Here is a 15,983-nt window from a genome sequence, read left to right on the forward strand (position 1 = left end):
TAAGCAGTATTTTCAGCCATTGTCTAGGGGAGCGCTCTACTTACATCCACTTGAAAAGGAAGACAATTACAAAGCACACATACAAAGTAATGTGATTCAAGTTACAGATCCTGAAAGCTTTATTCCCTGTCTAGTCAAGATGGGACATAAGGAACTGGATTTTCACCACTAGTACGCTCTCTTTCAAAGAACGAGACTAGGAAAAGTGTGTAGCCGAGGGGCACGCCAGCCCTCAATGTGGGCTAGCCCAGTTTAAGACATGATTCAGAAGTACATCCAGATGTAACTACAATGCTTAGGGGATGAGGGGTACATTAAAAATCTAAATTCCCCTGAAAAACTGAAAAATAGATCATCAATGAAATTAGGTTCAGGGACTTTCCTGGTGGCCCAGTGGATAAGACTATATACTTCCTCTGCAGGGTCCATGGGTTCAAACCTGAATGCTGCACACCTTGGTCTAAAGAAGTTAAGTTCAAAGTTTATATGGAGTACATGTTTGGATGAAAACGAAACCACAGAGGACTTCCCTAGCAGTCTAGTGGTTAAGACTTGATGCTTCCAATGCAGGGGGCCTGGACTCAATCCCTGGTTTGGGTACAAGGATCCCACGTGCCATGGGGTGTGGCCAAAAAAAAAAAAAAAAAGATTACAGAAAGCAAAGCCACAGAAATGCACAAAATGAACTGCTTCTGTTCAAGAAATGAAAATCAGATTGCACAAAAATGAGCATAAGCTTGATGTCCACGCACAAATAGAGCAACAGGTAGATTTCTGCTTGGCTTTATCATTGTCCTTTTTATTAAGAATCATGCAAGGACTCTATTTCTTATTTTATCTTACTACAATGTTGTTAAGGGATCTATTTTTGAGCAACATTCTTTGTACAAGACCTTTCCAAGACCAGCTGGGCTCTCCCGACAGTTACTCTTCATTACCTGAGCTGGACTCAAGCCCCCAGGGAGGGTCAATGTGTTCAGTTTTACTTCTTCAGGTCACAGAAAAGTGGTCCAGACTCATCATGGTTTCAACCCCCAAGGAAAGTGAGGATTTTAAAAAGGCTATCATCTCAGGAATGTCCTGCAAATTCTATCACCAAAGACAGAACAACAGTCAATCAATTCTACAAACTAACTGTACTTTGCTGTTGTTTAGTTGCTCGGTCGTGTCCGACTCTTTGTGACCCCCTGGACTGTAGCCAGCCAAGCTTCTCCATCCATGGGATTTCCCGGGCAAGAACAGTGGAGTGGGCTGCCGTTTCATTCTCCAGGGGATCTTCCTGACCCAGGGATGGAAACTGCATCTCTTGCATCTCCTGAATTGGCAGGCGATTCTTTCCTGCTGAGTACTTAAGTCAGGTTTAATTGAAGTAAAACGATTCAGAGTTGTTAATTCACTAGATACAGCCCTTGTCAGGAAGACCCTTTAACTAGAATATGCAAAATAATACTTGGGTTTACAGTTGAAAGTATTTGGAACCCTTGAAGAGAATATAGGCAAAACATTCTCTGATATAAATTGTACCAATGTTTTCTTAAGTCAGTCTCACAAAACAATAGAGATAAAACAAAAATAAACAAATGGGACCCCTTCAAACTTACAAGCTTTTGTACAGCAAAGTAAACCATAAGCAAAATGAAAAGACAACCCACAGACTAGGAGAAAATATTTGCAAACTATGTGACCAAAAAGGGCTTAATTTCCAAAATACACAAATAGCTCATACAACTCAACATCAAAAAAAAAAAAACAACAACTAATCAAAAATAGGCAGAAGACCTAAACAGACATTTCTCCAAAGGAGACATACAGATGGCCAATAAGCACATGAAAAGATGCTCAACATGCCTAATCATTAGAAAAATGTAAATCAGAACTACGTGGAAATATCACCTCACATCAGTCAGAATGGCCATCATGAAGAAGTCTACAAACAATAAATCCTGGAGAGAGTGTGTAGAAAAGGGAACCCTCCTACAGTGTTGGTGAGAATGTAAGTTGGTGCAACCATTATGGTGAATAGCATGGAGGTTCCTTAAAAAACCAGAAATAGAGTTACCTTATGATCCTGCATTTCCACTCCCGGGCGTATCCAGACGAAACTAATCCCAAAGGATACATACTTCCCTATTTTCACAGCAATGCTATTCACAATAGCCCAGACATGGAAGCAACCTAAATGTCTATCGACAGATGAATGGGTAAAGAAGATGTGGTGTATAAAGTGTATATACCATGAAGCATCAGTGAAGTGAGTGAAGTCGCTCAGTCATGTCCGACTCTTTGCGACCCTAAGGACTGTAGCCCACCAGGATCCTCCCCCATGGGATTCTTCAAGCAAGAGTACTGGAGTGGGTTGCCATTTCCTTCTCCAGGGGATCTTCCCGACTCAGGGATCGAACCCAGGTCTCCTGCATTCCAGACAGACGCTTTAACCTCTGAGCCATCAGGGAAGCCCATGGAGCATTACTCAGTCATAAGAAAGAACCAAATGACGCCATTTGTAGCAACATGGATGGATCTCGAGATTATCCATTAAGTGAAATTAAGTCAGGAAGAGAAATACGAATATCAGATCGTACCATTCATATGCGGAACCTAAACTATGACACAAATAAACCTGCCTATGAAACAGAATCACGGGGAACAGACTGGTGGTTGCCAAAGGGCAGGAGGTCGGGCAAAGGTTGGAGGGGGAGGTTGAGGTTAGCAGATGCAAGCTTTATAAACACGAGGGACAACAACAAGGCCCCACTGTACAGCACAGAGAGCTATATTCAGTATCCTGTGATAAATCATAATAGAAAAGAATAACTTAAAAAAAATGTATATATATATATATTTATAACTGAATCGCTTTCTGTATAGCAGTAATCAACATATTGTAAATCAACTATATTTTAATTAAAAAAAAAAACTGGAACCCTTCAAGGTTCAAGGGTAAATCGAAGAGGAGAAAACATCAAGAACAAAAGTCTGAAGAGCTAGGGCAGGTTGTGGAGTTAGTTTGTGGGTTTAAGAAGTGTAAGGTTATTGGACAAAAACCTATGATTGGCTCTTCTTGATCTTCACCACAAACAGAACAAGGGGGCATACCCTCAATTATCGGACACAAGGGTGTTTTTTTGCACAGAAACAACTCCACTCGCCTCATTAGCAGTAAAATAAACGCTGGGGGAGTTCAGTTGTGTTTCTATTCTTGGTTTGAAATACTGGTGCCAAGCAGCAGCTCAGGGCTATTAAAATCTGAGTTGTAGCAAGCTGAGGAAAAGCCACTCTGCTGGGTGTGAGTCACCAGAGCCAGGGAAGTTCTCACAGTGATTCACACGGCAAGCCAGAGGTGACGGTAAGCTCTGCAGCATCACAAGTCTGACTGTGGCTGGTGACTAAGCAGTTCAAACATTGAGGCTGTGACTCCACCTGAAGACAGGTGTGGGGTAGGGGTGGGGGGTAATTACAGCCTGAGTGGGAAAGCTGAGCCCTGTCTGACAAACTGTCGGAAGGGAGCCAGTAAAGTCATTTAACTTTTTTTATTGTTGCCTTTGCAGTTAAAAAGGGAAAAACATAGTATGGAGGGTCCTCAAAAAACTAAAAATGAAGTTGCCATATGATCCGGCAATCCCATTCTTGGGCATTTATCCAGACAAAACTAGAATTTGAAAAGATACATCACCCCAATTCATAGCAGCGCTATTCACAGTAGCCAAGACACAAAAGCAAGCACAGAACCATTGACAGATGAATGGATTGAGAAGATGTGCTACATACATACAGATGGGTATCAGCCTTAGAAAAATGAAATAATGCCATTTGCAGAAATGTGGGTGGACCTGGAGATTATCATACTAAACAAAGGCAGTCAGAAAGAGAAGGGCAAGTATCATACGGTATTGCTTATATGTGGAATCTAAGATATGACACAAATAAATCTATCTATGACAGAGATAGACTATCTTAATAAAACAAAGTTGAAGAAATAATTAATCATCTCATCAATAAGATTGAGTCATTGGAGACTAGGATTTCCAAGTCTCTCAAAGACTCGGAAGTTTCAAGTGATAACTCCAACTAGATTTAATAAATTTCTGTTTTGGGGGGTTAGTGCTTCAAAGCTTTGGTGCTCAAGGAAGTATGTTGTCTCCCTCGATGCTTAGGAAAAATACTTGCCTATTAATCTCTAGTGTGGGTCAGGCTTATTGCATGGGGCTGGGGGTGGCTCAGAGAAAAAATGATGAGAAAAAGCAGTCTCAGCTGAGCAACTGAGCACACACACGCTTTTGGAGCTTACTGAACAGCAGGGAAGCTCAAATATGAACAAAGTCATATAATGAGTAAATAGTGTAATTGCCAACTGATTGGTGTTGTGCTTGCTTTCAGATGTGATATGAGGGTGACTCCAAGAGGTGTCTCTGAGGTGGAGTTTGAGGCGAGATCTGAAGGACAAGTACATTTAACCAAGTAAGGGTTGGGAGCTAGGTGGGTGGAGATCTTGGGAGGGGGTGGGAGAGGGAGGCAGGACAGCCACTGCAGCCTCGAGGCCACAGAAATGATCAGGGTGTGTCCAGAGACAGAGTCTGTTGGAGGATACTAGCATTGATGCGTGGGTGACCATAGAGCAACACCCCCACAAGGGCCACTGAGGCCGCCCTGTGGAACAGGGGAACGAGGGGGGCTGACTGGCCCCACAGGGTTGTCCACTGGAAATTTGGAGGGAGACAGTCACGGAGATGGTGACACCCAGACAGATCCAAAGGCACTGGGGGTCTAAATGCGGCTCTGGGTTCTTGCCTGTGTGAGTAGGTGGAGGGCTAGGCTATCAGCTGTGAGAGGTGACAGTGGAGGGGAGGCGCCAGGTTTGGGGCTGGGGGTCATGGATTCCAGGGTCAGACGTGCAAGCCTGACAACCCTCGGGGACATCCAGGTGGAGATGAGTCGGTGGACTTCCCGGGAACAGAAGATGGCAATGCAGGAGCCACACAGCACCCTTTCCCCAACTGCAGCCAGCCCCCCGCTCCCACCCTAGATCGTCTAGGAAAAGCAGACAGTGACACCTGAGGACTTCTAAAACAGCTCCTGCAATGCAGCGCCCACTCCCTGTCTTTCCTTGATGATCTTGCTACCCTGTTTCATGGCTAAAACTTGGAAGAGAGAATTTCTGGGGTAGGAGGCAAGCTCCAGATGGTCGTGCAAGGGCATGATGCCCTAGCGCCCAGGAAGAGTTGAAAGTCCCAAGTGGAACAGACAGGGATCACTGGGTACTGAGTCCTGGGTCCTGCATCCTTGCTCTTCCAGGGAGGTGTGCTACGCCAGGCTCCCTGCAGACTCAGGTAGGTCTGTGTCCCATTGATGGGCCATCTTCCCACAGAGACTGGGTCCGTCTCCCTCCTTATGGAGCAAATGTGGGCAGATACACCTGTTAACGGGGAAGAGCAGACGGCTTGGATTCAAGGCAGTCTGCAGGCAGGTGCCAACCCTCTGGTGTTGTCTGGATGCCAGCTGCCTGCACCTGGGACCATGGGGAGGGAGGAAAGCCTCAGATCCTGGGGCACTGGGGCTTGGTGGGTGGGATGATCCCAGTCAGCTGGTTGTGTGGGTAACCTAGAGCGGCTGCCAGACAATTCTGTTGCTTCCACCATCACGCAAATCAGATCATTCGCTGTCATTCCAGAACCGGGGCACTTCTGATGCAGAGGCGCTCAAGCTGGATGAAAACAGCCAGAGGCGCAACTGTCTCCCCTTTCTACTGGAATTTGTTGGACGTACAAGAATGTGCTGACGGCCTGCTGGATGCTGAGCAGGTGAATCCCACTCACTGGCAGGAGGGTTAGCTGCTATCAGCTGTCCCCTAAGACAGAACCGAAGCATCTAAAACAAGGTTCTCCTAATTCAAATCCTTAGAAGGTCTGATGGCACACCAGGTGCTTTTTAAGTTTAAAATGACCACTCCTAACAAATCAGAACAATTTGATCAATACAATTTAAGGGATTGTTCCAGACCACTTGCCCAAAGAAACACCTTGCTTGTCAAGTTCTCCCTTCTCTGGCTACTCATCTTTTTTGGATCTATTCTCTCTGTTTGAACTGTGGTGCCGAAGAAGACTCTTGAGAGTCCCTTGAATGGCAAGGAGATAAAACCAGTCAATCTTAAAGGAAATCAACCCTGAATATTCACTGGAAGGACTGATGCTGAAACTCTAATACTTTGGCCACCTGATGTGAAGAGCCAACTCACTGGAATAGACCCTGATGCTGGGAAAGATTGAAGGCAGGAGGAGAAGGGGGTGACAGAGGATGAGATGGTTGGGTGGTACCACCAACTCGGTGGATATGGGTTTGAGCAAGCTCTGGGAGTGGGTGATGGACAGGGAAGCCTAGCATGCTACAGTTCGTGGGGTCTCAAGGAATAAGACATGACTGAGCAAATGAACTGGACTGATTCTCTCCGTTTAAGGGCTTACCCTGGTGGCTCAGACTGTTAAGAATCTGCCTGCAATGCAGGAGACCCAGCTTTAATCCCTGGGTGGGGAAGATCCCCTGGAGAAGAGAATGGCAACCCACTCCAGTATTCTTGCCTAGAGAACTCCATGGACAGAGGAGCCTGGCAGGCTACAGTCCATAGGGTCACAAAGAGTCGGACACGACTAAGTGACTAACACACATCTCCATTTAAGCTTTACAAAAATTGCTACTACCACTTGCTTTTTCAAAAAATTGATGGCTGCACTGTGAGACATGCAGGAAGTTAGTTCTCTGACCAGGAATTGGCTCTGTTCAAAAAAAAAAAACCTGTGAAAGCTTCTAATATTTTAATATCTTGTTTATTTTCAACGTTTGGGTCACTTAAAATAATCCAAACATTTCACAGGGTGTGAACCACACAGGAATTACAATCGTTCTCAAAATATACTAAGTGTGTCCCCCACTCAGGACGAGTGATCTGAGCAGACCGTGAGCCATGGAAAAACACAGCTCCTGGCAAATCTTGTCTTCGAACAAATTGATGGGATTTGAAGGACGTGTGACTTCTCAGCCTTGACACCTTTCAAAACCCAACAGGAAAGTGACTCACACAGCCCTGAGTTGGGAGCTATGAGCTCTGGGCGCCGTGGCAGTCAGGCCCACACATCTGCCTCCAGAGCCTGGAATCCTCCCAGGCGGTCACCCTTGGTCACATGACCACTGTGGAGCAGCACCCAGCATGGGAGCACACCCCCCTGCGGGCCCTCCTGTCCTTGCCTCACAGTCCATGTCAGGCAGTGTACCCCGGGGGCCAGCTCTGCAAGGCTCACAGCACTGATGGCGTGGACGACACTTCACGGGCCTAGACCCAGCGTCTTCTAGTTACTGATTTAGCGGAACTCGGGGATTCACAGAGCTCAGAGGCCACAGTGATTTCATCCCCTTTCCTCCTACACTTGTGCACCTGGGATCAATTAAACACTAAATCCTTTCTACCAGGAAACAGGGATAAATGTGCACAGCACTCTAGAGCTGATGGCTCTTTGGGCTGACTAGGTTTTTTTTTGCTCCCCAGTTTTTTATATGGAAACTCAAAGCAACTGTTTCACGACAGCACAAATCTATTTTGCCTCAGACAGTGATCCTATTAGGACAAATATTTCTACAGAAAACTCAGGAGTAAATCTGATTTTTATTTCGAGTTTTCGCTTATTGTAACAAGAAGTATTATTACACATCTGTGTATTGAAATGAACGATGGTAAGTACACTGGGGCCACACAACCTAAATTAGGTTCTTTAAAAACACACGATGCATTCTTATCCTAGTCACAAAAACAACTTTTCTTAAAAAAATAAAATTGTGATTTTAAAGGCCTTTATTTCATAGGGAAGAGGAATAAAAGATAAATGATAGCGGGTGTTCAATCACATCTGGGTTTTTTTTCCTTGGTCATTTGTCCTTTATCTTCTGCAAGTGCAAAAGGAAATGGTCAGTGATGTTTAAAAAAATACCTTAGGGACCTTGGCGTGCTTGATGACTCCACAGACACCTGGACCACTTACATTTGGAGAACAGAGAGAATGCTTAGAAAATATATCACCCCTAGCCCAAGTTCATTTGATGAAACTATTATGTATAAAGCAGTTAATTATATACATAAATAACATAAAAATAATTATCATAAATTAAAAGTCAAATAATCGCCCACGACAAATTCAACCGAGAGGGGCAAGCTGGGAGTTAGGGACGAGCTGGGTGTGGAGGGTGAATTCTGCAGCCCCCTTTCACATGCTGCATGGGTGATGAACTCAGTTCACGAAGGCCTGTATTGCACACATCAAAACCTAGCCCTCTCCTCAACAGCTTGTGACTTGGAACTACGCGAAGTGCTGAGAACGCTGCCCTTTGCGCGACAGATCTCCCGCAGCCTCACTGGCAGCATCAGGTCAGTCTGTCTCACTTATTCACTCTTTACTGAAGGTCTCCCAACTAACACAGGATCACAAAGAGTGATCGAGACAAAGCAAAGCAACCGTTATCTTTTCATTCTGGACAGGGCAAAGGCATCACTCAAGCTTCTTCACCTGCCTCTTTGTCTCCCTGGCTGGACAGCCAGAGGACTGGCTGCTGGCCGCCACCTCGGTGGCCCTGAGCCTCACCCACCACCCCTGAAATGGGTGCACACGTGTGAGCTGTCACTCAGCACATTCATTCATTCATTCATTCGGGGCGCTGATGCTTCTACTACTCAGCTAATGACCTTTTCTGCTTTCATACTACTTGGCAGGACAGCACTACCTCTGTATTTCAGAAAAAAAACCTACCCCTTTCCCCATAAGGAGCAAAGTTCATTCAACATTTTTATAGAAAACTGGTCTTGAAACACATCAACCTTTGGAATTAGAGTTTAAACAGAAAAAAGACATGAATTTCTTCCCCGTTCTCCAGTTCAGGGGACTCTAGCCGAGTCTCAGCCACAATAAATACATTTGGATGGCAGAGTCCTGAGACGGCTCCAGGGAGCCTCCAGAAGGGCCAGCGGGAGGCCCTTTTGATGCACGTGTAACAGCGACCCCTGCGTTGGGGCCGCTGTGTAAGCTGGACATAGGCCTACAGTGCAAACGACGTCGTGTGTCAAAAGAAAACAGAAGAACATGGTCTCCACAGTTTCGAACACACGAGATACGCTCGAGATAAAGTCTAAAAAAAGAACCGTACTGAAAATCCATTCAGGAACCCTATTACTAGGATGCCTTGCTGAGCGACCTCACGTGACCGCTTGCCTGTGACCAATGGGAAGGCCAGAGGAGGGGCATCACCCCACAGGGCAGCTTTCCACATGGTTTCAGCCAACGACTTTGACTCAACTGGAATTTCAAAGAAGATAAACGTGACTTGAACTTCTACTTGTTCAAAGTCCAGGAGCCGAGAGAAAACTCTGTTCCCGCCCAGCACATTGCTACATTTTAACACAGCAGCCCAGCCCTAAAGGGAAAAAGGAAACAAACCACTTCCCTTTTGCAAACCTCCAGTCCCTCCAGCTCTGGGAGGGAAGCCTGGGGGCCTGCCTTATCTGGGAGAATGTGTGGGGCTGCTCCTGGGGACAACTGGCCTGCCCAGGGTCACTTCTGAGTTCAGCTGACATACTGCCATGGTTCTGGGGGCATTTGGAGATAATTCTGCAAAAGCTAAGTCAACCTTTCTTACACTGCAATAATGTGTTTGCTTTTCTCTGTTTGGTATCCAGCCAACAAATCTTAAGTGAAAACAAACCCCCATCTGTGGTTCTTTCCCTGGTTTCTCTGTAAGCTGCCTCAGTAGCTGTACATCTGCGGCTGCTGCTCGGCCGGCACTGAGGGCTGGGCGGCCTGCGGGGCGGGGGCGGGCGGCGGTGGGGGTGGCCCATCCGTCTGGGGCACCGCCCGCCAGGTGAGCGGGTGCTGCTCGCCCAGCTGGCTCCCCAGGGGCGTGATGGAGTTGACCAGGGTGGTCAGGTTGATGAAGTGGGCCACAGATTGTGGGTTCGAGGCTTCCGGCTGCGGGTGGATCTGGAGGTCGTTCTGGCGGTTGTGCAGCATGGCGGAGCCGCTGACGGTATCAAAGGTCACGGTCAGGATGGAGTTGTCCAGCTGGAGCTGGCGTTCTGGAGTGGTCAGGTGCCCGACGGCCACTGGCTGGAGGTTGGTAAACTGGGTCCCGGCCGTGGTGGTGATGGGGGTCACGGTGATGTTGGTCAGGCCGACGGAGCTGGACGGGGTGGTCACGTTGGGGTCGCCCAGGGTCACCACCACCTGGAAGAGTCACGCATGACACGAGACCGTTAGTTTCTGAAGAATTAAGAACAAGAGCAGCTTCCTGTGCTGTGCTTTGTGGAGGATTCCCCGTGACGCAGGGATCATCTCACGTTCGGCCCAAAGGAAGGAGGTGAGATGTGCTGGTGAAAGACTAAACCACACTAGTTTCCTGGAAAAAGAATTCCAGGGAAAAAGAGAAACGAGATACAAATGTGATCATTGAGACCATCAGTTGGATCTGAGCAATAAATGATTTCAGTGTCGAGAAAAAAACAGAGAACAGTAATCACGAGAGAAGCTGAAGTGAAGAGGAACTCAAGAGCCTCTTGATGAGGGTGAAAGAGGAGAGTGAAAAAGCTGGCTTAAAACTCAGCATTCAAAATACTAAGATCATGACATGTGGTCCCATCAATTCATGGCAAATAGATGGGGAAAAAGTGGAAGCAGTGACAGATTTTATTTTCTTGGGCTCCAAAATCACTGTGGATGGTGACTGTAGAAGGCGAAATTAAAAGACACTTACTCCTTGGAAGAAAAGCCATGACAAACCTAGACAGTGTGTTAAAAAGCAGAGACATTACTTTGCCAACAAAGGTCCATCTAGTCAAAGCTGTGGTTTTTCCAGTAGTCACGTATGGATGTGAGAGTTGGATCATAAAGAAGGCTGAGTGCTGAAGGACTGATGCTTTTGAATTGCAGTGTTGGATAAAACTCTTGAGAGTCTCTTGGACAGCAAGATCAAACCAGTCAATCCTAAAGGAAATCAACCCTGACTAGTCACTGGAAGGACTGAGGCTAAAGCGGAAGCTTCAATATTTTAGCCATCTGATGTGAAGAGCTGACTCATCGGAAAAGACCCTGATGCTGGGAAAGACTGAGGGCAGGGGGAGAAGGGGACGACAGAGGATGAGATAGTTGGATGGCATCACCAACTTAAGGAACATGAGTTTGAGCAAACTCTGGGAGACAGTGAAGAACAGGGAAGCTTGTCATGCTGCCATCCATGAGGTCGCAATGAATCAGACATGACTCAGCGACTGAACAACAACAATCACGAGAATATTCTTCGTTGTCTCTTAACACACTGCAAAGCTCAGAAGGACAACAAACCCGTGTGCGTGGCCAAGAGCTAATAAACAAAAAAGACAGCACCGCTCTCCCCACGAAGAGGGACAAAAGGCCAGAGAAACACAGGAACCCTTGCAACCAGGATGACCAGGGCCACTCAAGAGAGGCGCGGCGTCCAACACACGCTGACAGAGAGCTGAGGGCCCTGAAACCCAAGCAGGGAAGGGTCGGCAAAGGGGAAGTTCTGGCTAAAAGCAGCGGCTGGACACACGCCCTGCTGTGCAGGGTCAGGTCCCCCCGCCTGACCAGCACACTCAGGCCCCTGAGGACGTCCCCCAACTGGTCCCAGCCAGTTCCCAACCGTGGGGGTACGCCTGCTTTTCACCACGATGGTGGTGACCTCTGGGTCTGCACTGGGAAACGGGGCACAGGCTGACGGCGGTCAGGGTCCAAGTCCCCATGGGGAGAAGGGTACCAGGCCGGCCCCCCACACCCGGGCCAGACTCCGCACAAGCGCCACCTGCTGGATGCTCTGCACGGCCGAGTCCGTCTCGTCCCCGACACCGCCCGAGAACGAGCCCTCCTTCTCCGAGAACTCGCTGAAGGCGGCATCCTCAGGGCCCGTGGCCCCGGCCTCCTCCTCCGGCTTCTGCTTCCTCTTGGGAGCTCTCCTGGTGGCTTTCACGTGCTTCCCTTCGGCCAGCTCCTCCTGCTCCAGACTCAGCTCAGGCTGCATGAGCAGAAGGTGAGACAATGACAGGTCAGTGCGTCGTGCCCCTGAGGCAGCCTGGCACCATCTCCAGACACCAGGTGACCAGGCCCATCTGCTAATGTGCACATCTAGGGATGGCAGCAAGTTCCCGCTGGTCTCCGCTGCTTTTCTTTAAAGTGAGGAAAGTTGGATAGAAGTCATACTTGGTGCTGAAATAGAAATATCTCTGAAAACAGGTTTTGAGCCCCTGTTTCAGCCCTGTTGAGCTCTGCCTGAGGCTACAAAGGCTTTCACATCGGGCTCTCTGCCCCAGGCTGACACAGGTTCACTGTAGACATAATCTTGGATCAAGGATGAGTCTGACTGCAAGAACCGTGTGGTCATGGTTTTTAGGGATAGCAAATAAGGGCCCAGCAGTAATGGTGACCACAGATGGGTGCCCGGCATACTTCTTTCCCTCCTGCTGACCCACAGCTGGCCCAGCCCAGGATCACATTGGCCGCTGGGCAGTGGTGGCCCGCAAGGTTCTCCGCCTCGGTCACCCGCCACCCCTCCTGTCCTCGGCGCCATCCCATGAGGTGTGGCCTCACCCAGTGGCAGACAGACCCCAAGGAGGCCTGTCAGGACATGGCCACGAGGGGCTGCCCATGTCAGGGGCGGACGTGGTCATGGGTCTCAGGCCTGGCTGTTTAGCGCAACCCAGCCACTGAGCACTGGGCTCCAAGCTCTGCTACAAAACAGAGAAGGGTAAACGCGATTTTAAAGTAACTGAGCGCGAAATGTTCCCTTCAAAATAAGAGAAAGCCTTTATATCAAGGTACTGACTACAAATTCCTTTTGAAAGTTCACATAATACGTTTAAGGTTATTTTGCTCTTCTGGGTGATACTTGTGATGGTTAACTAAAGCATCCCTTTGCTAGTTTGGGGCGCCCAGTCATGTGGCCCAACACCAGTCCAGATGCTGTCCTGAAGGTGTTTTTCAGATGTGATCAACACTGAAGCCAGTAGGTGCTGAGTAAAACAGCACCTTCTGAACGTGGGTGGGCCTGGACCAATCAGGTGAAGGCCCTGAGAGCCGACAAAGTTCCCAGAAGACGAGGGAATTCTGCCTCCAGCATCAGCTCCTCTTGGGTGTCCAGCCTCCGGCCCTCCCGGCAGATTCTGGACCTGCCAGACCCACAACTGAGTGAGCCAACTCCTTAAAATAAATCTAGTTCTCTCTGCATGTGCGTGCATGCGCGTGCACGCACACACACACACTTTACTGTTTTCTCTGGGGGAACTCAGTCTTAATAAACAATCTATTCTCTAAAAAGACACACATCTGTTTTCAGAAAACTGAAATTCTAGAAATGTTCACAGAAACTAGAAGGCTCCTGGGGTGATGACCAATTAACAGAAGAGAGGGAAATGAGTGTGACACGTAGGGGTTGCCCCAAGGGCTGCTCCTGACACCTGCTGGGCTCCTCGGGTGAGACGCCCTGCCCCGCGTGCTCCGCACTCACCTGGACGATGCCGATGGAGGAGGCGTCAATGGTGGTGGTCTCCGGGAGGTGGTCCAGGTCATCAATCCTCACGGCCAGGACCTAGGAGTGGGTGCAGGGCCGTGAGCCCAGGACACAGCGCCTGAAGGCCAGCCCAGGAAAGTGGGGCCAGACACACGGCCGCCGGGCTGTCTCCCTCACAGGCCCCTGCGCGCCCACCGGCCCTGCTCAGCACTCAGAAGCCTGGGATCCAGAGTCCTGCCCGGCTCTCCTTCCCTCCTCCCAGGCTCCCTCTCCTCAAGTGTCCACCACGTTCCCCACACGGGGGTGTCCCCTCGGCCGTCCATGCGTCATCGCACCATCTACTGCCCCGGTGGAGGCCCTGCTTCCCTTCCTGTCCACGCCGTCCACTCTCTGAGGAAGTGCGTCCTCACTCAATCTCAGTATCTCTCACTAAAGCAGAGCGGGATAAGACACAGTACAGCAAACCCATCCTATAACGAGTTACCAAGAGGGAGACGTGTCCACGTGACACACCTTAATTTCCCAGCTGCGCCCCCCCACCCGCAGCCCCCAGGAGCCACACCGGCCTGTCCTCAGCAGGAGGCAGACCCTTACACTGGAACGCACGCTCGAGCTTTACATGGTTCCCCCCTCACCCCAAACCTGGTCCACACCCCGCTGACACTGGCTACACAGGTGACTGTGGTCACCTAACTGAACAAGTCACAGGTGGTGCACAGAGCACGTAGGACACTTCGGGGGGAGGCTGTGATGGGGAGTCGCTGAGGGACGGAGGTGGCTGTGGAAAAACGAAATGCAACCAGGGAAAGCACGGCAGTCTGTCCAAACGGCTCTGCAGTCAAATGGCTTTGCAAGCATCTTTCCATTTTTGTTCCAAACTAAATTAAGAACAAAACTATAGGCTATATATCATGGGTGTGGCTTATTTAAGAAAGATGACAGACCACTGTATTTCTGGGCTTAGGATCCAAGACCATCCAGGACAGGGCACTCTGAAAGGGTGGCCAGCGAGGCGGTTATGTGTGTTTCAATAGAAATACTGACATGGTGGTGAGAACTCAAGTGTGACTGAGGCTGCAAAGCTGAGTCAGAGCAGCTGGAGGCCACTGACTGTTCTCTCCCACCACACCACCTCCACCTCTGTCACCATCACCACCCCATCGCTGCCACCACCACCTCCATCACCAACATCATCAGTGTCCTAGTCACACCATCCGGAAGCCAGAGAGAACCACCACAGCAGCACCTGTCGACTTTACTCTGTTAGGAGATTCGACCACACGTGAAAAGCACTTTTTGTGTTTGAATTTTCCTCAATGTAACATTCATTCAAAGCAGAGGGAAGACCATGAGTGGAGTCACAAAATAGCATGAATTCTTAAAGATCCTGAGTTTGTGAAAGCAGCTTATACTTAACACCCTAACACGCAGGCCAGTCTTCACCAGACCCCCACGCCCGAGTCTGTGCCCAGCACCACTGCGGAGCACCCCCGCCCTGCACAGCACCCCCGCCCTGCACAGCCTGGCCGCGCGTGGTGCCCTCACTGCAGCAGAGCCTCCCCGGCCTCACTCCTGCAGTCTGGGGACGTTTCCCCCATTCCCTCTGCTCTCCTCTGTGTGACGTGTCTGCATCCTTCCCCTCCTTCCATCTACCACCCTAGACCATCAGGTCCAAGAGGACGGGGCACCCCCGGTCCAGCTGGTCATCAGCGCTCATCCCTGCAGGCACTTAACTATTTGAACACACAGAAGGAAACAACAGAGAAACATCAAAGGATCGAAGGAAAGCAGCTCAGGGGAGAGAGGCTGAAAGTGCCTGAGACAGAAGGGAGTGAGGAGAGAGCCCCGACAGTGGAGCCCGAGCCTGCTGGGGGCCCCTCCAGAGTACTCTGCAGCCCAGCATGGTGGGCTTGACAAGAGGTGCTAAGAGGTGGCCATGCAGATGGAGCGATGAGACAAGCGATCGTTAACCAGAGGAAAACGTCTGCTGAGCTGCTCCGTGTCCGCAAGGGCCCTGCACCCAGCAGCACACATCACACATGCCATGGGTAAAACCCACCGTGCACACCGTTAGTGCACGGAGCTACAGACACCCATGTGCCGAGAAATCACTCACTCCCACCCACCACGAGCCCCCGGGGGAGCCTGCAGCATCTGCCCTGGACCCCAACACCTAGAGGGGGCCCCACTGACACTGGGCAGCCAGATGGATGCTGACACACCAGGCTCCTGCTCCCGACTTTGTTTCTCTAGGTGGAGACGCCAGCAGGCCACTAGGCGAAAAAGGCTGGAGTGAGGGGAGCAAAGCTGGTGGAATCCCAGTTCCTCATGCTAAGCGGAAAGAGCCTGGGGTCCATGGGTCATGGACCTGCACGGGCTGTGGAGGACATGGCGAGGTGATGGGAGAAAAAGACGAACTCATCAGCCAAATGAAGCAG

The 15,983-nt window shown here is 49.4% G+C and overlaps 1 protein-coding gene across 2 annotated transcripts in view; it reads right to left on the minus strand.

Annotated features, from left to right (window-relative positions):
* Nucleotides 1-6,843: 6,843 nt before the first annotated feature.
* Nucleotides 6,844-15,983, minus strand: part of PRDM15 (PR/SET domain 15) — a 68,619-nt gene continuing 59,479 nt past the window's right edge. For both annotated transcript variants that reach the window (XM_070376514.1, XM_070376520.1), the window contains exons 22-24: nt 13,543-13,623; nt 11,845-12,054; nt 6,844-10,253 (exon numbers count right to left, since the gene is read on the minus strand). In XM_070376514.1, coding sequence (XP_070232615.1) covers nt 9,777-10,253; nt 11,845-12,054; nt 13,543-13,623 — 768 coding nt within the window. In that variant the 3' untranslated portion in view covers nt 6,844-9,776. The remainder of the gene's footprint in view (nt 10,254-11,844; nt 12,055-13,542; nt 13,624-15,983) is intronic.

This window comes from Bos mutus, chromosome 1 (genome assembly GCF_027580195.1).
Source record: "Bos mutus isolate GX-2022 chromosome 1, NWIPB_WYAK_1.1, whole genome shotgun sequence".
In the NCBI taxonomy this organism is placed as follows: Eukaryota; Metazoa; Chordata; class Mammalia; order Artiodactyla; family Bovidae; genus Bos; species Bos mutus.